A 25,517-nucleotide genomic window follows, 5' to 3' on the forward strand; every position below is an offset into this window, starting at 1 on the left:
CCTTTCTTTGATAGCGTTTCAAGTAATATCGAAGAAATTGTTGCTCCATTGCGGAACATATACCGGGTGTACGATTTACTACCACTGAAACTTCTTCGGTTGAGAACAAGTCTGCGGCCGGTGTTCTAACCAAGTCGAAACTGCACTGTATTCGGTACGATCTGTGGAGACGTAAGACGTTAGATGTCCTACAACTGACAGGAACGTAGGAACCCCTATCACTCGTATATTTTTCGCCTCCCGCTGAGCAACGCGCGTCATAAACTCAACTCCCGGCGAGTCCTGGTCGGCGCGCTCGCCATTAGACCATACAGCGGGTACACGGCCGGGCCGTATGACACGGAGACCGCAGGGGATGTCGTTGACATTCCCCGACAACGGGTCCCGTGCACCGTGGCCGCGTAACCGAACCCGAATATTTGCCTGCATCCTGATATCTCTGTTCATCATCATCAACGTCGACGTCTTGCATTCATTATAATGTGACAGCAGACACAGTCGAGCACGTTATAGACGTCAGGACTGGGCGCAGTAGCCGGGGGAAGGGTGCGTCGAGGGAGGATGATGAACAGGTAAATCAGCGATGGCGGTTCCTAGGCCGCGTTTCCTGGGGCATTCCGTGATCTTGCGCGCCACTGTGTCACCGTCATCGCTCCTCCACCGATACCGGCTGCCTCTAACTCGCTGGCTACGATGCTTCGTCTTCGATCAATCAACCCCGCCGCCTGCTAGGGTAGGTACTCGTTCGTCCAGGGAGCCCCTTGGTAAATTACTGCGAAACGGGTATAGCTACGCCTTAGCTATCCAGCTAGATGGCTGGGCCGGGATTGCACGCCACAAATTATCTGCGTAGAGAACCACCCACTAATTCTCTCGCCTCGTACCGCCATACCACCCTGTCTTCCGCCTTGTACTTCCCCGCCCACCTTTCTGTTCCCGGTGGCGCCACCCCTCTATCCCGAAGGAACGGGTGTTCCGCCTGCTTGGGAACCGACGCCAGTTTCAGGTTTCGTCGATCCTTCTGCCTTGACGTTAGGTTGCACTGTGTGCGCTCGCACCCTTTCTCTGGTGGACGTCAGTTGCGGGGGATGGACGTGAAATATGCAGTTTTGCAGGGTTGTCGGGGGTATCGGGGGCGAGGGGAAAGCGAGAGATCGTGATTGAAGGCTGGACGAAGCAGCGAGATACTCTTGCTCGTGTTGTTCATTGATTATTTATCACCGACTATCGACGAAGTTAGTGGAGCCTCTATCGCACTTGAAAGTTTACTCTAATTATAGAGGCTGTCGTTGAAATTGATGGCCAAACTTGGTCAGCTTGTTCCGCTGGCGCAGGAGGTCAAAGGAGCGGGGAAGATGTTAAGGGGAAAATTGGAAAATGAGAATTTGATCCCTCGTGGCGATTCAACGAGACAAAGGTGGTTCGGTAAAATCTTGCTCGAGAAAGAATCTTTCGGGGTCATTAATTCAAAGCCGGCTGCACTGTAATTATTAATCCCCCCTGGGGGAAAGCTCCAGTTACATATTCGGGACTGTGGAGAACGGTTTACTGTTGGGCAAGAGACATTTCTATTCTGTGGCACACTTTTCCAGGCACAAAGGAATGAAAGCAGAAAAGTTAAGCAAGTTCTTTTTCATTTAAAGAAGTCGAGTTTGCCAGTGCCTTGTGCGCGCGCTTTTCTTTCGCCGTTTAGACTCTTTTCATTTCCTGCCGCTCTGATAGATACAAACTGCAGCAAAGGCACGTATAGCAAGTGTTACCTGGGTGTAATCTGGCAGATGACACGAAGTATTGCGGTTATCTGGCTTGCGCGTCCGAGTGTGTACACGGAGCGATGCGACGTGGTAGTCACGCGAATAAATCTTGCGGCCTCGCGACGCTAAAGTGACCACAACCTTCGGTTTGAGAACGTGCAGGGACAAATACTTACTCAGGAATCATTTCTTTTCATCGGCCCAAAATACTTATTCATTGTATTACGTGCTTGAAATGTCAGAAAATTACTGCTGCCAATCGGCCAAGCAGTTTCACTGAAGCTTTAAAGTAATGTTTTGAACAGGAACAATGAGATTGGAACGAACGCTAACGCACAACGAGCAAACCAATTTGATCACGATCGATCGAGCACCCTGACGTGGTAACTTTCCACCCACAATTCGGGAAATATTATTGATGCGGAATATTCGAGCTATTCGAGCTCCATTGGCCTCCTAATAATGTATCGAGAGCATTCGATGGCCATCAGTAAATATAGGGTAAAGTAGCCGAATATGACGACATCTCCTAATATGAGTCTCTAGCTTATCTTCGCTACAGAACTCTTGAATATCATAGCGATGCTATTTCTTTACTAACTGACTGTGTATTAGTTGTTTTATCCGCACAGTGGTATTGTAATCAATTGAGCGGCTTGAGCAAGCACATATTTCTGAAATACGTTGCAGAAAATTTTTGAAGTGATTCGATTAACTTACAAATACCTCTAAAATGTTAAGTTGTACAGTGCTTGCAATGGAGTTTAAGACTTACTAGTTGTATATCATTACATCGAAGCTACTTAGTAGTTATCATGTTATTGTTTGCAAATATGAGACCCGTGAAAGTTCTACTAAGAGTGAAGAAGAAATTGTTCTGAATGATGAAAGTGATTAAGAAAGGAAATTATGTTACAGAATGCTTGTTTTGCACAGGTCTTGATTAGGGAAGAAATAGATTTCACGTGTCGACTTTATAAAAAAAAGAAAGAAAAAATAAGTTTCAGGAAGAAACAAAATGGGTCTCATATTAGGCACCCATATTTTTTATCTGCGTATTTGAATGACTTTCATTTTTATTCTATTATGCAGAAACTGAATTTTTATTATAGTACTTTTCAGTAGGTTGCTAAAGAATACATATTCTACTTTTAAAACTTGTATCAAATTTTAACAAAAGTTTTCTCAGTCAAGAGTTATGATATTTTTAAGAAATGGGTCTCATATTCGGCTACTTTACCCTACCCTGTATAATCCTCTTGTATCTACTACACGGTGCATATCCCTTACTGACATTTCCATCGTTTTAATCCCCTAAAGACAATGTACTCCACCTGAGTGGTGCTTGTTTAACACCTTGCAAATGGAAGCCAGTAATGTTTAACGCGCTAGCTATGAACTTTAATTAAATCTGTAATTACTGGACAGAGGTCACAAATTATTTAACCAGTCGCGTTCAGATTCTTAGGCAACAGAATCGCTCTGCCATCGGCTGGTTTATCAATGCACTAAATTACACCACGAGAACACACTTCCCGTATGTTCTAACCCCGGTTCTCATTGCACTGTTCGCTACAAGCATAGATCAGAACAGCAAGACAATGCAGGAGCATCGAAGCGGGATCTCTCGTACAAAGGGTGACAGATCGATAGGAGGAAACGTAAATGTGAAGCATTTCTGTTCTGACGCGAGCGCGGCGGGTGGTCTGGGATCGTTTTTCAGTATTTGTTCCAGGGTTCTCGAGCCTAAGCATAGCCGACGTTATCGTCCCTCGGCTCGCCAGTAATTATTCTCCTCTTCACGGCTCGCGGAGGAGTCCCGATGCTCGCGTGCACGTTCAATTAAAAAGCGTCGTAGGTCGGGAGGGTTGAATTAATGCGTACACGGTCATTAACGACGGGCGAAGGAAACTCGCCTCTCGATGAGAGAAAAGGGTTCGCGGCGGGGTATGCAGCGCGACACAGAGGAAAGAAGGGCCGGGAGTCTGGGAGGCAGAGGGGTGGTTCGAGTTGAAGGCAACACCTCCGTGCGGTGCTCTTGGCTTCGATCCATTACTTTTTTCACCTCCAACGCAGGGATTGTCGGTTAAAGGGGAACTTTGATGCCTGCTTCTTGTGCTTGACATCGGAAGGCGTGAAAGTTATGGCTAATTGTGGCCATTGCTAGCAAAACCTAACGTGCAAACACGGAAGAGGGGTGCCGATAATTTCGCAAGAATATTTTTATTTCAATTGCACTTTCTTTCTTCATAAAATATATTCCAGATTATTGTACTTTGAAAACGAATCTATATCTCGTCTACACTTACAACCGCTTCTTATTCTTATCGCTCATCTGTACACCCCGAAAACATCCTCCACAGAAACTAAAACCACCACACAAGCACACCCTATCACTTCATTTTTCACATTCCATTGCGCGCGTAGTCGAAAGCCCCCGTCGAAATACACCATTCGTACAACCTCCCTTCAAATCACCCTACAGGTCGTAATTTTTCAGAAAACTTGAGGTTTTTTTTTAAAATTAAATGGTGATATATAAGGTTACATTATGCGTCACAATAACTTTCTAGTTTCTTAATGTTAGTTAGTTTTTAGTCATTTAGTTAGTTATTTAGTTATGGTTAGGCTTCTAACAGTACTGTACTGCAGCCTCGCCATTTACTTCGCTTGTCTTTATGTATTATTTTCTTCTCTGGATGTGTCAAATAATAAAGACGAATAATAATAATAATAATAATAATAATAATAATGATCTTCGAAAACTGCTGTATAATTCGCTAAATATAAAAAAATCAGCAACGAAATTCAAAATTTCGGCCGGACAGATCGATAGAGAATTTAATTGCGAAGAATTTAAAAAAAAAAATCGTCAAGTTTTCTGAAAAATCACGACCTGTAGGGTGATTTGAACAAATATCATTATGTACCACTGTGCGCCAGGCCGGACAATGGTTGTAGTGGAACGCGTGCGTGAGGCGCTGTTCCCAATTCACCTGTCCGCGCGCGCGTAGGTTGCATTTTTAACGAATGACCCTGCATATACGTCGCCGATAACAGTTGCCACGATACAATCCTCATTCCACTCGTATTTCCCTAATGCACCGGGGCCACGGAAGACCGCGTCGCGGCCTTTCAGCCCCCGCATCCTCGCTCGATCATATTGACTGGCGCCTGGGGAGTATCTGGAGGATGCTGCGCGACAATGGATCGGTCACGAGACAAAGTCCTGCACGCGCAGAGGAAGATCGGTATCGACAGAGCGGACCGACGAGTCTCCGCGATGAGAGCACCCGGGCAATCGACAGCGCGGGGGGCGGAACGGGGCTGTGCAACGTTTGATTCCGTGCGACGATGCAATACATCTATCCTCAGTTTAACGGTAGCTAGGCGAGACGGAAGTGTATCGTGCCCGGCGAAGCGGGCACATCCGGTCCGCAAGATTAATTGCCAATAAACCTCCATTACAGGGACCTCTTCCCGTGCCGTCACTCTTCTCGTGGCGCACCGTCGTTTCCCGGCCGCCCGCTCCCTAGCCAGCCAGATCTCGCGTGGCTTTTGCTCGCCTGAAATTCCGTTACACATTTTACGCGGCGAAATGTCATTATAGGCAGAGCGGCGTTAAAGGTGAACCGACGGGGCCGGTTGCTAACGAGCTATCTACGGGAGCGGTTTGCGTTTCCCTCCGGCGCCGTTCAGCATCGCCGTGCAAAGTTTTCATCGATGGCCGTAATGAATATCGATCTCGCTCCACCACGGACGTATTGGATTTAACAATGCTACTTATGATCGACGCTGTAGCGCGTGGAACGCAATTTTGTAGGTCGTTGCTGTGCCGCTGAGTTTGAGGGTAGCAGATCTGAAGCGGTGCACGGTGGTGATTCAGTGAAGGGAGGCTTATGTACATACGTACACCGTCTGGAAAGCCCCGCAGCATGTCCATTTCGCGTAATCTTTTAAATCTGGAGAAATACGCGATTATAAAGTTGGCTTTAGAAAGAAATAGGGAATTACTTGGTGACGAGTTCGTTTCCTCCGCGCCAAGAGCAGCCGTTCCGCGGCCCAGCTGAGTCAATCTCATAAAAAGGGCTGCCTGTTAGAAGAGACACTTTGTAGCTTAGCTCTGTTCATCCATTTCCATTCATCCGCGGCGGGCTAAGATCATCCGGTTCAGCTGCATTCGGGGACAACATCCACCTCGTCTTTTTCAAATTATCCACGGCACTCGCTAAGAAAAACTCCGGCTACCGTCGTGCCACGAGAGACACGGATTAACGAGCGTATCTCGCTCGCCCCCTTTTTAACCCACTATTTACGACCATTAACAGAATTTCATTAACGTTTTTTTTTCCAGCGAGCGAAACGCGTCCCGATTTATGCAAACTGAATTCAAGAAGTGCCCGGTCATCGTCGCCACCGAAGGAGAGATGGATACCGCGGCACGTGACTAATTTGTCGTTGAAAAACGAGTGGCGTTCGCGTGTCTGGAGGAAGCCCGGCATTATGCGCGTGATTAATCTTACTTTCGAGTCGCCCGGCGGATGGTTAGAAAGTACACACGCTGCGGGAATCGATCCTCGCGCTGTTTCGTGCCCGCAGGGCTGGCTCGGGTAGGGGGGCGATTCCTTTTGTAAGGGCGCGGAGGGCGTGCACTCGCCGAAGATCAAAGTTACTTACGCGCGACGATATGGAAGCGAACGAGACAGCGGCCTCGAGGATACATCACGCGAGCGTCGATTAAACTTTTCACTTCGCGCCTCGTTTCGCGAATTGCGAGGCCGTGATTGATCTGCACGAATGTCGGAAACGATCAACATCGGTCTCGCTTCCTAAGCTGTACACCCGCATGCTTAATTAAGCGACCTCCATGCACCGACAAATCCAATTGCTGTACACTGTTTAGCGGCTGACAAGTTTTATTCGTTCGAGAAACGGATACGTCTTGCATTCTGCGTGGTGTTTGTGAATAGTCATGTTTTTTTCTGTGTGAAATTGGGGAGATTATTGTAGGACCTTGTGATCATTATTTATCTAATTATTTATTTACGGGAAGAGCCTGAGGGAGTTAGAGGAAAATATAATATAACTTTAACACCACACTCTTTTTAATATAAAAACGAAGATGTACGTGAAATACACAAGCGAAGGAATTGTACAATCACAGATAGACACGACGCGAGACGTTACCTCTAAGGGCAGGTAAGAGTCAGAGGGTGAATGAGGGCTATTTATACAGCCCTCTCAGAGGGACGCGTCCCTCAAGCGACGCCGAAAACGCGCGGCAAATTTCGGCGCGAAAAACGCGTTCTCGCGCTGGAAAAACCCCGACCTGGGCGAGCCTGGCTGCCAGATGCATACGTGGTCATAGCCTGACTCACCCAGGCCCACGGAGGAAAACCCAAGCGTACCGAAAAGTCGCGTCTCCAATATGGAGGCGAAGTAGTTGATCAAACCACTACAAGCCTATTAAGCTTCATGGTATATACTGTCGCTGTCGAAGGTCCCAATGACAGTGCAGACGCCAAGTGTAGTAGAACACTTTCAGGGAACTTTAAACCCCTGAAAACTTTAGGGATGTTGAGGACCTCAGGAACATGGGGCACCCTCCACACCTTTTTGATTTTACAAGGATAGTCGAGGACTTTAGAAACGTCATGGTTTGGCATGTATCGTGTCTTGTCGACTCCGTAACTCAGAGTATCTACCGTTCCCCATTCACGGTTGCTGCGTATATCTCGTGTACAGCTATCTCGGTCAAGTAAGATTCGTTTTCACTACATTATTGTGTCGCTGGTTGAAATTCAAGAAAGAGTCTTTCACAGCGTATGGCGATAGAATCGCGCTGCACACCGTCCGCGTTCTCTTCCATTTCGTCTGACTAATATTTCCGCGCGGCTCTCGCTGGTCAGCCACGAGGTACTCCACTGCGATCGCTCGAACGTTGAGTATGTACACCCCGCGGCGTATGAAACGTAAGAATGGTAGAACTGCTTGAATACTAATACGGCGTAATGACGCTTCGTAACGTACGGTTATTGCGGAATAGCCCGCGCTCATTGTTCAAATTTCACGACCATAAAACTCAAAGTGCTCGTTCCTAATACACGGGCTACGTGTCGGGAATATACCCCAGTCCCGCCTGTCGATTTGTATTCCAATTCCAAACCGAAACCGGGGTACAAGGCTACCTGTTAGAGCCTTTCAGACTGCAGAACGGTATATATTCTTATTCCCTCAATGGCAATCGAGTTTAACGGCGCAGAGATAGGACCGAAGCATACGCAAATGTACTCGAGTCCTTTCGAGAAGGAACGCCGAGAAAGACTGCGAGCTCGAAACGCCGCGGATAACTGCGCGGGCACTACTTCCTATACTTCTTCGTGTCTCTTTTGTTTTCACGCGACCGTTAAGTTTGCACACCGATATTACGCATTGTGTGCCCTAATGGCCAAAGTTCCGCGAGCTTTAAGCAGCCCTGTCTTTACGTATAATGTTCTACCTAAAGTTGATTAACAATTCCTCGTTGGAGCACTAGTTCGCCGAACCAATTCCAACGTATCGCCAGACCCCGGAACTTTCACTGTAATTGCTTAATTTCAATTTGTGATAAAGGGACTTTAGCAGCGGGGCGTTACGGTGTACTGCGATGTCGAGGACCGCGCGATTTTTGTGTTCGAGTGTGAGGCGAACGATCATGACAAGGGAGATTGAAATACACTTTTGATTGTCGAATGAAGTTACAGTTTCATACCTAGTCAGGCGGCCGAAAAGAGGCGAATGTTTGTGAATTTTTTTTTAAATAGCGGAAGCATATATTCTTACAGAACTTTTTGCACTTAAAAGAGCAACATTTAAAGAACATTTGGTAATTTTTTCGTAGAAAAATATTTAAGTTTATAATAAAGTAACAAGTGACATCCAAGAAGCCTTTTGAAAAATTTTGCTTTTGCGGTGAGCACTGCCATTCGGAACCAGATTATCTAAAATCAAAATACAAAAAAGATTGCGTTAATATATTAATGTATCCTCTGATTGACGGAGGGAATTTCGCAAATATTAATTTAAAACAATATGGCGGCTATTTAAAGTTGAAATCCTGATTCTTTTCGCGTGATTTTTACACGAAAAAATTAGGATTAAAATTTAAATAGCCGCGGTATTGTTTTAAATTAATATTTGCGAAATTTCCTCCGTCAATCAGAGGATGCAATAATATATTAACGAAATCATTTTTGTATTTTGATTTTAGATAATCTGGTTCCGAATGGCAGTGCTCACCGCAAAAGCAAATTTTTAAAAAGACTTCTTGGATGTGGGTTGTTATTTTATTATAAACCTAAATATTTTTCCACGAAAAAATTACCAAATGTTCTTTAAATGTTGCTCTTTTAAGTGCAAAAAGTTCTGTAAGAATATATGCTTCCGCTTTTTCAAAAAAAATTCACAAACATTCGCCTCTTTTCGGCCGCCTGACTAAGTATAACCACTTAATTCGAGGAAACGTGGTGTATATATCAAGTTCCTATTATTACATCTGAAAATCAGGTCAGACGAGGCACGAATATAACAATCTCGCTTGCATCGATAGAAAAGCATTCAATCCTTCTACCCATCCTGCCCATATTCTGGTCCATTCAAACATTAAGACACAGACACCTAATAAATCAATTCCCTTTCTCCGTTAGTCGCAGCGATGCGTTCCCCTGTCGCCGAGACCATCATTTTTCTCCAGCGTTTGATTCATACGTCGCGCGAAAAGAGTGCAACAATATGCATCCGTTCGAAATAACGAATAAAAGCCTATAAATCCCGACGTGTATTCGTCGTACGTTCGCGGCAATATCCGGCGGCGCGCAGGTTTTTGTAAAAATCGCTGTCGCTCGGAGTAACGTGCGCGTGTGTGCGCGCACGTCAGTTTAGAATAGTGAGAACCGTCTCGCCCTGCGCCCCCTCGAAGAAAATCCAGCCCTTTCACGTAACGCGAGCGCCCGGGCCACTTGATATATACCCCGAATTATTATTTTGACGTTTCGGGTCAGCCTTTCTTCCCGCATCTCCCGAGTCTACGTTTCTTAAGCCGCCCGGAGCCATTAATCACGTCAGCAGAAATAAAAGTGTGCAGCCAGGTGCTGAGAAAAATGATACGGGAGAAGAGATCGCCGGCCACCGAGTGGAATACATTATTGTTATTGCTTTTTGCAACGGGCGAGGCTACAGATTCGTTCTTTCTTGTCTTTCCTACGTTCACTCGGAGACATTAATTAGTGCGCTGACAGCGTAACGCGTTACATCCAAGGGGGTGGGCCCGGTGGAAACGAGCAGCTTCGGTGTATTCTACTGGATCGATCCTGCAGGAGCGTTTTTGTCGAAAGAAACGTGCGTCTCTGGAAGTTAACGCGGTAGTTTGTAACGCTTTGAACGACGCGCGTTTCCTTTTGGCATGTAGATATTTTAAAGGTGAACAGCATTTTCGGTTGCACACGGTGGTTGGAATGGCAACATTGCCGCGTGTATTTTCTTCTCGAAACGGAGCACGCGGACTAGACCAGCGGTTGTTTTACATTTTTGAAAGCGGCAGATGCACGGCGCTCCTCTTTAAAATTCAATATCTCGCCGGCACTCTGGACGTGGAATCGTAAAACAGCGCGGATTTATTAAATTAATTCGCCAGACGAGCGCCGCGAAACAGGAGTAGTTTCGAATCAAACAATTAACCTATTTGCTGGATCTACATTTCATTTAGATTCGCGAAGGGGGCGTTTTATACGCGGGCATGGTGTTATGAAACTCCGAAGCGCGATACGACAGCGCGCGCTTCGCTGGAGGTGTAGACATAAGGATTTTAAAACATTTAACGCGGGGCCAGAATTGCCGTGATATTAGGGGCCCTAAAATTTTAATCTTCCGCGAAAGAAAATAATATCGTCGTATTTTTTTTCCTTAACGTTTGCTTCAAAAATTCTTTTCTTTCGTCTAGGTAGCGTAGGCGACCCAGGCAAACAGTCGTTCCGTTTCTTTTAAATCCTTGCATCGTACTTCTGGCACCATTCTGGGTAATAAATCCCTTAAATAAAAAGGAGACAGAATAACAACAAAGCTATAGTTTTAACCGAATTAGAGAAACTAGGGTCTAAGTAGTCTAGTCTCAACAATTATTCTTTTGTGTCGAAACTAGTAGTCAGAGAACAGTGGCAATTATTCACATCGCGATGCGAACAGTTCTTCCTCATATGACAGAGAACTAAATTAATTTGGTATGTGAGTATAGCTCCGATAGACCGCTCCACTATCTCCACCCGGTTCAATCCCGAAACAAGAGTGGTTTCGAAGGATTAACCGGAGTGTGGAGTACTCCAGATCAAGGGGTTTCGCGTCTCGAAAGTGGCCAGCCCCAAAAGGGCAAACACAAGACACATTGTACCGGGTCGAAGCCCCGGGATCAGTTTACCGTGACGGAAGCCAGAGTCGGAAGGTCATCTTTGCTCAGCGGGAAGTCGAGTATACCGCAATGCAGTTCGGGATACCGCGTATCCCTTGTACCGTGTCCCATATCCTTCGTCTGAAGCGTGTCGCCGCTGCTGTGCACATAATGGCACCGCTGCGCACTGTCGTTCCTGTTGGGGAACTCGTTCTCAAAGCGGTCGACCGACGCGATGCGCAACTTTCGACCACGTTGAACGGGATGATACGCTCAGTTCGTCGGTGGCGACGACGCTCCAGGGGCGAATCGATCTCCGAAATGTGTATCTTGAAACGCTTAAGCGACGTATGCAGCGCAACGTCCTTTTCTGTCCCTTCGTTCTGCCTGAATACCTATACTCTGGCCTCCTAAGGCCCTTAACGCGAGGTTTATGTCCTCGCGGGGCGCTCGAAGCTTTAACGGTAATTGGTTGAGATTATTAGGGTCGTCGTTTATTATCAGTGGATCAAGAAGTTGAGTTCAGAAATTGAATCGAAGTAGCAAATCGACATTGGTAAATGCGAGAGCAATGGGAGAGTCGTTTCGCTGCGCCTCTGTGCCACGAGTGTCTCGCTTTGAACGAAAGGCGTCGCGGGGCACTCGCTTGAAGGGTGTTAATAACCCAGAGTGAAGGCTCTTTTAAAACAAATTCGGCGACGTTCTATTGTTGAAGGGCGCACGTGTGCCCGGTGAAAGCGGGAAACGTTACGCGTTACTCTCTACGCGCGCGAAAGCGGTGGGCTACTGGAAGAGAGAACAATGCCACTTTGCCCCTCGGTGTATTCATATTTTCCATTCGTGTGTGATGCTCTCTTCCCGCGCTCTTCGTTAATGCGGATAATTACGTTCCTCGGGATTTCGGCGCAACGTATTCTGTCATAAAGCCAAATGCAACGCACGCATTGCACTTGGGCTTATTCTCGCCGGGCATTATTAAATCCAGAAAATGAGAGGAGCGTACACGGGACTCGTTATCCGGCCGTGTTGTACACGAACGGAGGCACGTTAAGTGAGGATGGTGAAACGCGAGTGCCATTCACCGCAGCTACTTTTTCCAGGGAAACTTTCGAATAATTCGCTGCCAAACTTCTCACAAAGCAATTATCACTCTGTAATACACAAAGTACACATCATTCGCATAGAGCAACATTTTCTGAAGATCAAAGGGATGGGAACAGTAATTGCACCTTCTCCTGCTGCAAATCTTAATAAAAATACTGGTCATCCCAACGAAAGATTACTCTCGCTCATCTGCCGACCATCGCTTCAACTGTCCCGCTCTCCCTGTCGAGGCGCAGCCGTCGACTCGATTTCGATTTCCACTTTGATTGCACTTGTGCACGCGACCGGGCCTGACAATGCCATGCTCCACGTCGAAGGCGATTAGGGGGATCATGCACAGACTTGGGGCCGACAGTCGCGCGAATATTTAACGACACGTTGCGTGGATGGCTGTGCGCGTGTCGGCATGTCCCCCAAACAATAGACTTGCCGAGTAAGCCGCCTCTAAGCGCGACGAAACACCCAGGCCGTCCTCCTCGAAGATGCTGCCCGCTCGTCGGCTGCCTGGGCATTATATCGGTGATTATATCGGTAGACGCTGATAGCGGGAAAATGGAAGCCCCGCGTCAGCATCGAAGGGTGGCCCTCCAGCGGCGACGCTCGACCTCTTCAGCGTCACCGCCAGTCGAACAAAGCGCCGGGACCTGCTGGAGCTCTCTTTTCTCCCGCCAAGTATCTGGTCGGCCAATTTGCGCGGGAACGCGGAAAATTTAATCAGACACGACGGTAGGGGAGGAAAACTGCCAGAAACAAGTACCACAGTGCCGTGACGAAAGAGAGTGACGACGGGCAAGGTACGGTGCTTGATAAGTGACTTCGACTCGTGCGTGCATAAAGGAACGAGTGAATCGAGGGGAACGGATGAGCATCGACGGCAATTGCCCGAGTGGAACGGCGGACGGACGAGTCTGTGGGTATTTAATGCAACGCTGCATCAAGGACGCTTCGAATATCGGTGGAAATCGATTCTGCTTTGTGCGGGGGTAATGTGCTCGACGGGAACTCGAGGAGGGATGATTTGGGTGACTCAAAGGAACAAGGTTGTTTCTTTTTTTTTTTGAAAAATTCGGGAGACTGTCGCAAGCGACTGGCGTGGACATTTCTAGGTGCTTGAAAATCAAGGATTTCGGAAATATAGCGGAACTGTATAAAGGGACGAAACATTTGCAGTGATAGTTGAAAAAGTGGGCAATACGGAATTCGCTGCTTAACACTCCTAACGGGTCTGGCTTTGACACGTTCGAACGGCCGCCTCCGTGACACGTGATTGACGTTTTCGGATAGTAATAAGCCGCACGTGTAATAAACGTGGCTCGAGCGGAGCTGTCGGCGCTGAAATACGATTATTTCGCGAAAATGCCGCGCCACCAATCTTTCATCCGATACATCAATTTTTGCGCATTGCATAACGACGGACCGTTAACGAGCGACCTGTTCTTTTTCATTTCAGGTTATTGACGTTCTGCTATCTGGCAGCACTGAATTGCTGGCTGCTATTGTGCCCGGCGACGCTGTCACATGACTGGCAGATGGGATCCGTTCCTCTGGTCGCTTCCTTGGCCGACACCAGAAATCTGGCCACCTGTCTCTTCTTCGGTGGCTGTCTCATTCTCACGTACAAAGCTTTCTCCGATTTCGAGGTGAGCTTATCAGAGATTCTCCATTCGACCAATATATCGACAGTATACATCAATACGTTGTATTACCCGTGCTACGCCGTCGAGAACGTTCGAGCTACTCCACGTCAAAACGAATGGATGAAAAATTTAGTTTCACCGATTCTCTTAAAAATTACAGCATTTGTCGATAACATTGCAAAAACAGTGTATACTGAATTTCAACGGTCTATGTCAAATAGTTTTCGAAATATTTAATGTTAAAGTTTCGCAAATTGAAACAAAATCGGCTGACGCGTCATCACTTAAACTGTAATATCTCGGCCATTTTTAAAGATAATGCCACCGTCTTGGGTTCATTTTAAAGCTGAAGGAATGCTTTCTCAAACCGTATATAGAATATTTTGTTTATTGTTAATAAGCTTAACAGTAGTCGATGTCAAATATTCAAATCGCGACTTTACATCGTTCCCACCGACGGCACTATCGTAAGTTTTATTTTTTTCTTAACTGTTCCCAAAATCTCTCCACTTTTCTGAAAAAGGCATTTATTAGTTAAAGACTTAAAGAGTCGAATGGTATTTTTTTCAAGCCGAACCGTGGGTTGGAACGATGTAAAATCGCGATTTGAATATTTGACATCGATTACTGTTAAGTTTATTAACAATAAACAAAATATTCTACATACGTTTGGAGAAAGAATTCCTTTGGCTTTAATATGAATATAAGACGGTGGCGTTATCTTTAAAAATGACCGAGATATTACAGTTGAAGTGATGACGCGTCAGCCGATTTTGAATTTTCGAAACTTTAACATTAAATATTTCGAAAACTATTTGACATAGGTCGTTGAAATTCAGTATACTCTGTTTCTGCAAGGTTATCGACAAATGCTGTAATTTTTAAGCGAATCGGTGAAACTAAATTTTTCATCTATTCGTTTTGACGTGGAATAGCTCGTTCACGAAAGTCGGAGCGCTAGTGGAAATACCGCGTAATAGTCAGACACGTCATTCAATCACGCGCGTACATACTCGATCAATACCCAAAATAGTTTCCCTCGTAAACCATGCATCCCGGAGCAATGGTTCGTCTTTTCCAAGTTGCCCTAAGAGTCACGCTTCTCACCATTTAAAAAATACGTAATTTCCACCGCCTGAGTTGCCCGCGTTTGTTTTACCCGCTTCGAACGTACGGTCGAGAGGAAAAAAGCTTCCTGTAATCGAGGTAGGCCGCGACTAACTGCTCCGTCCAGCGTTGAGCAGGAAGTTAAATGACCAGCCAGTTATCGTCCGCAAGAAGTCATTCCGCCGTTAAACGTTTCGACCACGAACGCTCGAGGCCAACGAACCGCAAAAGTTTCGCGCTCGCCGGCCCTCGCGGGCGACGCGGCCGCCTATGATGAAGTTGTACTACTTGCACTCGAAAGCCGTAAAGAAAGTTTCCCGTCGGCCACCGACTGCTCGGCTGAACCGGCGTGGGGCGGCCAACCCCTACCCTCTGCAACTCTCGCGTCGGCGGAGTCATCCGTCAGTAACGCGGCTGAGCGTTCAGCGTAATGACCTCTTGAAGGTTTACCGTCCGCGGGGGGTTGGCGGCCACTTCCCTCGAAGGAGGCCATATCTGTGGTTTTAACGTCCTCTCGCCCCGCGTCCCCACCAACCCCTTCGCGCGCGCTCTCTCTCCTCCGCACGCCGTTTGAGAGAAGCAGTTAGACGCGACCGAGATCAAGCTACCGTTGTCGCGTAGATGGAACTGCTAGCGGATGATGCCTCCTCTTTCACTCTTCTTCTTTCTTTTCGAGGAACGAGGCCGCTCTCCCCTCCCCCCGTGTTCACGATAATCTTTGTGCCCAACATCCGATTTGAGAGATGTTTCTGTAATAGCGCCTATCCCCCATTGTTCTCGATGCTGTATTGTCCTCATTCAGCGCGCACACGTCTTTGACACACTTCGCAGCGAGGAAAGGGAAACGGGGTAGGAGACTTTCGTTGCTCTAATGTAGGAGCAGGGGCGGAAGAGTGCTCTTGGATGTGTCGCGTTCTGACCGAGAAAAGGGCTTTTGTGGGTCGACGGTCGAATTTCGAACTTGGAGCTTCCTGACGTTGAAGGCGAGGGTGGGAAAGTGTTTTGTGGAGTGTGAACGAGGGAACGTTGTATGTACTTGGTCGTATCCTATGTGGATGTTTTTGTACGTTCTTGTAAAAGTGATTAGAATTACGGCGCTGGCTTCCTCTTTGCTGTGACCTTTGACAGTTGACTGAGGCTTTGTAGAAAGTAATCGATGGTTGAGTGGATGCTTGTTGCAAGGAGGGTTGCTGCGATTAGTGCGAATGGAACCTTTGATCTCCACTTTGCGTTTAGTGACTCTGATTAGAAAATTTCGCAGGTTTTATCAGTTTAAGTTAAATACGGTATCGTGGGGCTTTGAGTATTCCACTGGCGTCAGTGAAGGTATCGGGAAATCGATCATCGCCAGGAAGAAACAGCTTGCTCGCATACCGTAGTCTCCTCTATGAGCCTATCATTCCATTTCGGATCCAGAGCGATATGCAAATATGTCAGGCAGTAATTTTCCCGTTCGCCCCATTCGTTGTGCTACATCCCGGCCCATTGAAACGCACGTACAATTCACGCAGCGGTGATCACAAAACTGCTGACCTGAAATTGATTCGCGCCTGAACACATCTTTGAAATACGCGGCGACAACTGCCCGCCGCTCCCGCCTCGCATTTATCCATTTCCGGTCCGGTAATCGTTTCATCATCTGCCCTCCCATCTTTCGAGCTTATTTGCTCGCGCTGGTCGTGACGAACGGCGGCAATCTGAGTGGGAAAAAAAAACGATCGTCCGCTGGAAGTGGATCGACGGTCGATTAATGGCGTGCCTCAATGAGGATTGGCCAATAAACGTCTCCAATAGGGATCGAAGAATAGAAAAATTTCCGTGACGCTTTAAATTCTATTACCCCCTATCCAAGTGTCGCGACTTTATTGACCAAAGTGGATGCCAACAGCGTTTGCAACCCCTCCTATTCTCCTCCCTCGAAACATTCGATGCTCCCTCGTCGATCGAACTGTCGTACATCTCCTCGACTCGCTACTATTTTACATCTTCCGGAAAAGTACACAGATGAGAATGCAGTTGCAAGGCTGCGTTTAAATCGCCGATTCGTGACTTCGCTCTTCAAAACTTCGCTCGGGGATGCAGACGATGTGGGCGGCGCGGGACTCACTGTTCTTTTCTCATTGCGCCGCGGTTTAAATGGCTTCAAAGGAACAAAAGGTTCACTTTTATACACTAGTTCTGCGGGTGGTTTCGCAAACTTGGGGAAACTAGGTTGCAGTTCCCTTACGAATTTAACGTCTGAAATTTCTTCCCTGGATTCTTTGGATGATCCGGCCCGAGGAAAGTAGGTCGCGGGCTTCTTCGGCATCCTCCTCGTTCCTATTAAAAAATGCATGCAAATGTTCAGGGAGGCTTCGGTAAACATTCCCTCCATTCATACTTCCGCGTGTAATTCAACTTAAATCACTCTTTCTAAATTCATACTGGCTAATTCGAATGTGAATTTACAAGTGGTTTCGCCACCTTTCTTCACATTTATTTCATTAGTCGCTTTCATGCGCTGCTACCGGTTGCGGATCCTTGAGGTAAACGACGTGTAATTGGATTCTCATCTGCGTCCGAAGGGTGTGCTTCGCCGATTGTTTTGGTATTCAAAGTAGCTCGATCACTCGTGATAGGATGCATCCCAGATTCGTTGTCTTCGATTAATAGCGCTCGCAGATGGTAAGACGCGTTCCTCCGACACCTTCCAGTTACACGATTGTAGGATCATCTCCCTTCGTTCACGTCTCACGCACATCGATGTTCGCACGATCGGAATTATCGCCACCTTGCACTCACTTTCCTGCAATTTATCATTTCCCTCGAAACTTCCGACGCTTGAACCGTGGCGACGAACCTTCCGTCGCTTTTATCGCGTACGCCATGGATGATGACTCCTCACTTTCCTCGGCTACATCATTACTCTCAGTCACTTGAATATTCATACTGCCTGCCGTCTGAAATATTATATTTCTTTCGTGTTTAAATCTTAATACATAAAGCAGAAAGTGTTTGTGTGTTCGTCTGTCGCCTAAAAACTTACGAACGGTAAGCTCTGGTGTCACGAAATGTGCCCCCGCTCATTGTGCCTAGCTAATCCAGACGAATGTGACTATTTTCACCAAAAAAGAGATAAGACGTTTTCTTTTCATAAAATCAGAATCTGAATTTCGGTTGAAGCCGAGTAGTAAAGCTAATGATATATAATCAACGTGCATCTATCTAAAAGTTCCATTTCAAATAGAGTCTACTTGGCTTGTTTCCTCGCGCTTTCAATGTTTGAATTAACGCGAGTATTATTGCCGACATTAAGGCTCATTAGAATTACAATGCAGTGGAAATTCAAAAACCTTCAATTAGTACCACTGAAAGCACTCGCTTTAATCGATCTTATTAAAATTGAATGCCAGATCTTCTTCCTCCACTTTCGACGCGTAAGTTCCATCCCTCTTCCTTTGACCACTCCGTTTCTTTCACCTTTCTAAAGTGACAAATTACCAATCATTCTGAAATTATGGCGTTCGGATGGATCACCCTCGGCCACGCTGTGTTCCACTGTTTTCTTCGCCTCCAATTCTTCTTCGTACACTTGATTAATTGCGACTGCTGATACATTACGCTCCCTTGAAATATCACTGTTACCAGTAAACTCGCAGTTCGCAACAGAAGATGATTGAGAAAGTGGAATACGGTTGGCTTGTGCTATTATTCGCAGTTGGCAAACCTTGGATCTCTGATAGCAACATATCCACGATCAATTTCCCTCGGAGTTTAATTAATCATTTAATTCGACCGTTCTCACCTAAATCAGATTTTCTTGGCGAAACGTTACTGGATAGATTCGACTCCCAGCGCGGGGAATAGGGAACAGTGGCGAAACGCAATGTTGAGTCCCTTCATCGGATAAGCTTTATGTAATACGTAGTTAGCGTCTAACGCAACATACCGCGGCGGAGCAATTTAATTCTAAGGCGGGACGCTTCCCTACCGCGTCTAAAGCAGCAACTTGCATTTTCATTTCCAGCAACAGAGGCATCCGCCTCTCCTTCTTGGTTGGATGTTCCTGGTATTGCCGTTCCTGCCCGCATCCAATCTTTTTATTACCGTTGGATTCGTCGTTGCGGAACGAGTGCTGTACATGCCCAGGTAATATTAATTTCTCGCCATGTTCCTGGGCTAGATCGCTGTACTTTAACACGAAATCGGGTGTACGCGAGCGTTGGTTACTGCGTGGGCAGTTTCGCAAATTGTGGCTGCAACTAAACAGGATAACAGCACGAGGAACTTTCCCTTTTACTATTTTTACACGCTGAATTTAACGCTCAAATTACGGCCATACTTTGCAGTGCGTCCTGCATTATTCCCTAAGTAGTAAAGCTAACTCTCTAACCCACTTTGCAAGCTTGAAATGGAAGCATCGGCTTCCACCGCCGTGTGAACGTTGACGCGAAAAGGAAATTCGGGTTGATAATTAACTTTGCAGCATTGGATGGATCCTGTTGGTCGTGTACGGGATGCAGATCAGCTGGACGGCGATTTCCCGCAGAAGAAGCTTGATAACGGCGGGAATAGCGGTGCTTCTGATCTTGGGATCTTACAAAACGGTCCTTCGGAATAGGGATTGGACGTCCAGGGAGACTCTGCTCAGGTTGGTCTGATAAGAAACCAAAAAAGTGAGACTCTTAACAAATCTCGGGAAATCTGCCAACCCTCCCCAAAAATGGACCTAAAGGTCGTAATTTCGATACCTGCAGACATAGCATGGTCCTGAATTAGAAGTATTGAAAACAATAGCACCCCTGACTTCAATAATTCAAGAAACCAAACTCTCTTCTGATATGTGTTTGGACACCAATGTAGCTCTGTAACTTGACTGGGGAAATTTGCGATTTTATGCCTAAAACTATAGAAATGAAATTTTTTAATTTTACAAATTTAATACAAATGTCAATTGAAGAACTGTATCCATTTTCGTGGTCAAAACCTAAAAACTTCCCCACTGCGCAGTGCACAAGTTATCCACGTTCATTTGTACCTACAGCTATCGACACAACGAACTCTAATCTCGTCTTAAAAATGTCAACGCTCCCCCACATATTCGAACCAAAGACAGCACAATTCGATTTCTCTCGATAAAAATCCTTGCAAAGATGTAAATCTGTCGCGTTACATTCGTTTCGTTCCAAAGACCAGCGAACTTGACGCGCTTCCTTTCTCGAGAGTCGTCCCGCGAAGTAATTCCGTGAAGATTTACGAGAGGCTCTACGTCACGAGTCGAACAACGCCGCTGGCTACGCGCCAGGCCCGTGCTTACACGTACGAGGGAAAGTTGTGCCGGGAGCAATTGGACCGTGCGCGACGATACGAAGCGCAAGGCATCAGGCGTAGATAACGGCGGGAGGGTGACGAGAGAAAGAGGAAGGCGCCAGGGGAGGTGGTGTCGTGGGTCGGCACCGGTCGCCTGACCCCCGAATTCGCCTTGTTGCAGAGCGGGCCTGCGGTCTCTCCCCCACAACGCTAAGATGCATTACAACTTCGCCAACTTCCTCAGGGACATGTCGCAACCGAACAGTGCCATTCTGCATTACCAGCTGGCCCTTTGGTGAGTACCTCGACGCTTGCCTCCATTTCCTCCAGAGTCCTACAAATGCGTTGTCGTTGACTTCTTACCGCGACAAGGCAATTAGCACTGCCCACCACCGAAAAGCACTCGAGCTGTTTTAGGGTGGCGTGCAGGAAGGATGCAGGTTTTAAAGAGATACAATGTGCAACTGCTTGTGAACTTGTACATTCACTGTGCACTCAGTGTAGAAGCATAGTTGAAGTAGTATTCACCAACATCTTACCTCTAGCGATGAGATAAATTATGAACATCTTAGCGGATACATTGCAGATCACCTCTGCATTGAATCTCAGAAAAAGTAGAAGCTGTTGCTCGACGGAAGGGACGTGGTGGACAACAGGCGGCATTCACCTTCTCGCCAGAGGTTTACTAAATTCCGAACAAAACCGTATTCACTGAAATGATCCTTTCACGTTCCCTTTTGCTAGGTAACCACGCGTGACTTTCTTTTCTACCCACGAGATAGACAGAAAAGAAGAGACGATCATTTACGATGACTCGCGCAAACGCATACACGCGCGGCGTTTTCAATTTTCCAGTCAGAAGCGCAGACGGTATCGGCCGACATCATCCCCTCTCGTTCAATGGCATCCCTTTTCCCCGGAGAAGCCGCCGTTAAGTCCGCTGCCGCTTCCAACTACCCCACTTTTATTTGCATTAAACTGAATCGCTCGGAGAGACACGTAGACCGACTGTTTCCCGCCGAAAGGGGCTTTCAGCTTCCCATAGACGGCGACGTCTGCCGCGGACGATATAAAGCCACCGATGACCGATGAATTTCCACCCCGTGTTTTCTCCGGGATGCTCTCGGCGCGCCACGCGCAAAAATGGGAATTTAAGGGGTTACCTACCGTCAAGGAGTAGAAAATGAATCAATTCTTTGGGAATTTATTTCAGAAAGTACATGCAAATTTTTATGTAATGGTTTTTGTATTCAGATGAGGGACACTTTAACAGGTTATTATATTATGTGTTGGTATAAAAATATTTAGTTATTGCGCAATTACAACTGATTTCCCGGAAGCTGTTTTTAGAAACACGTTTTGCGGTGACCAACATTATTCGGAACTGGGTTATCTGAAATAAAGAAACGAAGAAGATTTAGTTAGTCCAATAGTTTATCTAGTCTTTAATCGTTCCGTCTTATAAAATATTAATCTGGGACAAAATGGCAGATGTTTAAAGTGAAATGATCGACTTTCGTAGAAGAAAGCACTTATTTTTCATCCATAAAATAAAAACTATGCATTGGAAAAACAAATGCTTCGATTAAAGACTAGATTTGAATGTCTAGAAGAAACGTACAAACTTTCAGAAAGATTGGTGAAGCGGTTTTGAAGAAATCGTGGTCACCGGTCTAAAAACAGCTTCCGGGAAATCAGTTGTAATTTTGCAATAACAAAATATTTTTATACCAAAACATAATATAGTAACCTATTAAAATGCCCCTCATCTAATTACAAAAGCCATTGCATAAAAATATGCATGTAATTTCTGAAATAAATTCCCAAAGAATTTATTCTTTTTCTACCTGCTGACGGTAGGTAACCCCTTAATGCGCTGTGCGCGCGAGCAAACAGCAAAACGTGATGTCTCACTTGGAAACCGAAGCGAAGCGTACAATCAAGATCCTATAAACGTCACGATCCCTAAACATAGCGATCCCGAAATTCGAAAGAATGTATGATTGCTGAAATTGATGAACAAATTTTTCCTCGAATTCAGAGTCGCCTACAGTCGATCGTTGTCCTCGAAGCTAGCAGTCGCTCGTTCGGCGTCGCGGCGAGACGGTCTGCCCTCTCTGAAAGGGGGCGAAAGCTTAAATCTACACGATCGTTTTTTGCTCTCGTGTCCTCTTTAGCGAGAGGCGACTGCGCCCGACGAAGGACGCGCTTATCAAAGCGGTAAGAGGTTTACTGACAGCGACTGGTATTCCGATAATGAAAATTCCACGTCCCCGTTCGCGCGAATCCTTTTGAAGTCGGCGCTTCAATGAACCGATCCCGTTCTTCTTCTACCGAACGAGCCAGCCCATCCTCACCGTTTCTTTCCCATCGCGGCGGCCATGTTTCGTGTCGCCTCATCCAGACGCAGGCCTCGCGCAAACCTGGCCATCTCTTCATCGCGGCCTTGAACGCCGAGCTGACTTTAATTCAACGATGGGACCAATTTATGCGGGATGAGATTAAATCGACGCTCTATTAGCTAATGATGTAACGTTACGTATTAATACCGCCACTTGGATATAATTCATTGACGGGCAGGTCCGCGGAACGATACAGAATTAATTTCATTCCCGCGTAGTTCCGGGAGCTGCGCATATCGTTTCCGAGCCATAACTCCATGCGAATTTCACGCCAGGGAACGGCGAGCCGGGAGGCTGAACGGAAAAGTGCAGCGAATCGTGAATTTTTGAAACTGCTCGCCAACGCTTACGGCCCCGTTTCTTCGCATTCAGACCCGGCAAGCAATTTTAATCCGCGCACCCGGTGTACACCGTTTTACAGGTGCAGTAAAGTGCATCCAGTTAAATAATTCAAGCATGATAGCGCGATGAAGTGTGCGCGGCGTGCACACCCCCGTTAAATCCACGCGAAAACTCGTCGCGGAGCACTCGATATCTCGCCGATACGAGGAATCAAGTGTTCGCGGCGTGCTCCGCGGCGCGCGGGATATCACTGCACAGGATTTCCGCGCGGGAATCAATTTCCCTCGTAAAATGTCGCGTCAGCTTGAGCGCGGGCATCCTCGACGAGACCTCGAGATTCGAAATTCTACATTCGATATGAGAAAACGGTATAAAAGTGCTCTAAAGAGCCTCGGAGCTATCCGTGGATCAGCTAAAGCAGGCACGATCGTCGCGATCTCGCAGTTAAATACTTCCCGCGATTCCGCGGTCGCATGAAGTCTTTACTCTTCGGGAGTGTATACTTCTGAATGGCCGATATTAAAAGCCTCTCCCGTTTCCTCGGGGGCATTTTACGAAGGGAAGGTAATGTCTTTCGTCACGGCGATCCAGGGTAGGTCCGCCGTTTCGCCCGTTTCACATTTACACGCCGAAGTTAGCGGATTCAGTTGAAGTTTAGGAGAAGATAAAACGAACGGTTTCATGAATACATCTTAGCGAGGGAGATCCTCGTCGAACGATTGTAGATTGGACCACCTCCAATACAGCCAGTGAGATTCTCATGACTATGGATACACGGAGATGAAGAGGACAAGGTAGCTGGGAGGTGGCTCTCTAGCTTCATAGGGTGTGAAAGGTGTCCCGATGAATTTACGAAGCGCTGAAGAATTTTAATCGAACGATTCTTTCGTAATCTTCGCGCGGCTTTATGGTTTATTCTTTTGTGCAGCCCCAGGCTAGGGTTGGGTAATGTTTATTAATGGAGGAGATGCCTCGTGTGTATAGGGGTTTATTAAAAAAACAGCGCCAAGATTGGGAGCGTGTGATGGGACGGCTGACTTGGCACGTTACTCTGAGCGAAGCTTCAGAAAGGATTCTACTGAAAGCGACTCTACTTTTCGAAGAGGCACTGCATGCAAATTCGCGGATTAGAATTCACGGTCCGTGTGAATTTTCCGATCGCAGCAAGTTGCTGTAGCTTCTGTGTGGCACGCATGCTAATGCGAATTATGACTCCGCCAACTGTTTATCATTAAAGATAGCTTCATTAGTCTCGAAGATATATATCAAGTATAAGCATGGTCTCAGGTTGAACTTAGTCTCTCATTCTAGCAACTTCAGTACATACACGAGATTGCAGCATTCGTTTAAGGGGTCATGCTCAGTCAGGAGGCCGAAAAAAGGGTGGTCTTTGGAAATTTTTTACTCAAAAGCTATAACACATTTCTCAAAAAATCTTTTTTCCTTTCAAGGATTGCGTCTAGTACCGTGCATCGTAATTTTTTCATTTAAAAATATTTAACAGTAACTAAGTTATTGTCCATCACTCGAAGGTTCTCTAAAAAAAGGCTTCTGCGGTGACCACTGCTGCTTGAAAGTCGATCATCTGAAATAAAAAATTCAAAAGAATTTACTTATTATATTATATTATCTAGTATGTCTTGATATCATTAATTATTATTGTAGCAGCAGATTACTGTATGTGTGCACATTTTTCTACAAAATCCCTATAGAGAAAGAAGGAAATTTATACATAAAACTTTGAAATAAATAAATCAGTATGTGTGAATGTACAAAATATGTAGCTGATTTATTTATTTCAACGCTTTATTAGAAATTAATGATATGTATAAATTCTCTCCATTTTCTATAGGGATTTTGTAAAAAATATGCACATATACAGTAATCTGCTGCTACAATAATAATTAATGATATCAATTAGGGAAAAGCCGATAGAATAATTAATTCTAGAACCGTTTCGGAACCGACATAGAACCGAAAGAATAGCGGTTATGGAACCGAAATGAGGAGGGAAATAGGAACCGTAACCGAGACAGATAAAACTTGGAAATATCGGTTCTTCGTAACAGTTATTTGGAATAAAGGTTCTTCATAACCGTTTTAATCAGAACCCTTACATAACAGCTTTAAACAGTTATTTTCGGAACCGTTTCAAGCCCTGATATAATCACGCAACCTCTAAATACCGCTGCGAAGACCGTGTACCCCGCGTTTTCTGAATTTCACCGACCGCGTTTCGGCGCGCCGTGAAGAGCGCCCGAGAGTGCCTTCTATTTGCGCAACACACATTCTTTTCTACAAAGGCTCCCACAGTGCCTATCTCGTTATCCGAATTCCCGCTCCGTTGTGACCCGAATAAAGGGCGCTGCACAGCCGCGAACTGCAGAAATTTTCAGGAGACTCGCGAGATGAACTCGCCGGGTGCTCGTCTTATTTCCATGCATTTTCCTCGACGGAAGATAAG

General features: G+C 46.1%; 2 protein-coding genes across 2 annotated transcripts in view; one reads left to right on the forward strand and one right to left on the reverse strand.

The window, feature by feature from the left end:
* LOC143366758 (trypsin-1-like) overlaps positions 1 to 25,517 on the reverse strand; it is a 356,002-nt gene that overhangs the window by 186,452 nt on the left and 144,033 nt on the right. The window lies entirely within an intron of this gene.
* LOC143366727 (protein O-mannosyl-transferase TMTC1-like) overlaps positions 1 to 25,517 on the forward strand; it is a 187,481-nt gene that overhangs the window by 128,034 nt on the left and 33,930 nt on the right. Inside the window, exons 7-10 of the mRNA XM_076808045.1 lie at positions 13,727 to 13,916; positions 19,027 to 19,148; positions 19,486 to 19,650; positions 20,491 to 20,604. Coding sequence (XP_076664160.1) covers positions 13,727 to 13,916; positions 19,027 to 19,148; positions 19,486 to 19,650; positions 20,491 to 20,604 — 591 coding nt within the window. The remainder of the gene's footprint in view (positions 1 to 13,726; positions 13,917 to 19,026; positions 19,149 to 19,485; positions 19,651 to 20,490; positions 20,605 to 25,517) is intronic.

This window comes from Andrena cerasifolii, chromosome 3 (genome assembly GCF_050908995.1).
Source record: "Andrena cerasifolii isolate SP2316 chromosome 3, iyAndCera1_principal, whole genome shotgun sequence".
Lineage (NCBI taxonomy): Eukaryota > Metazoa > Arthropoda > Insecta > Hymenoptera > Andrenidae > Andrena > Andrena cerasifolii.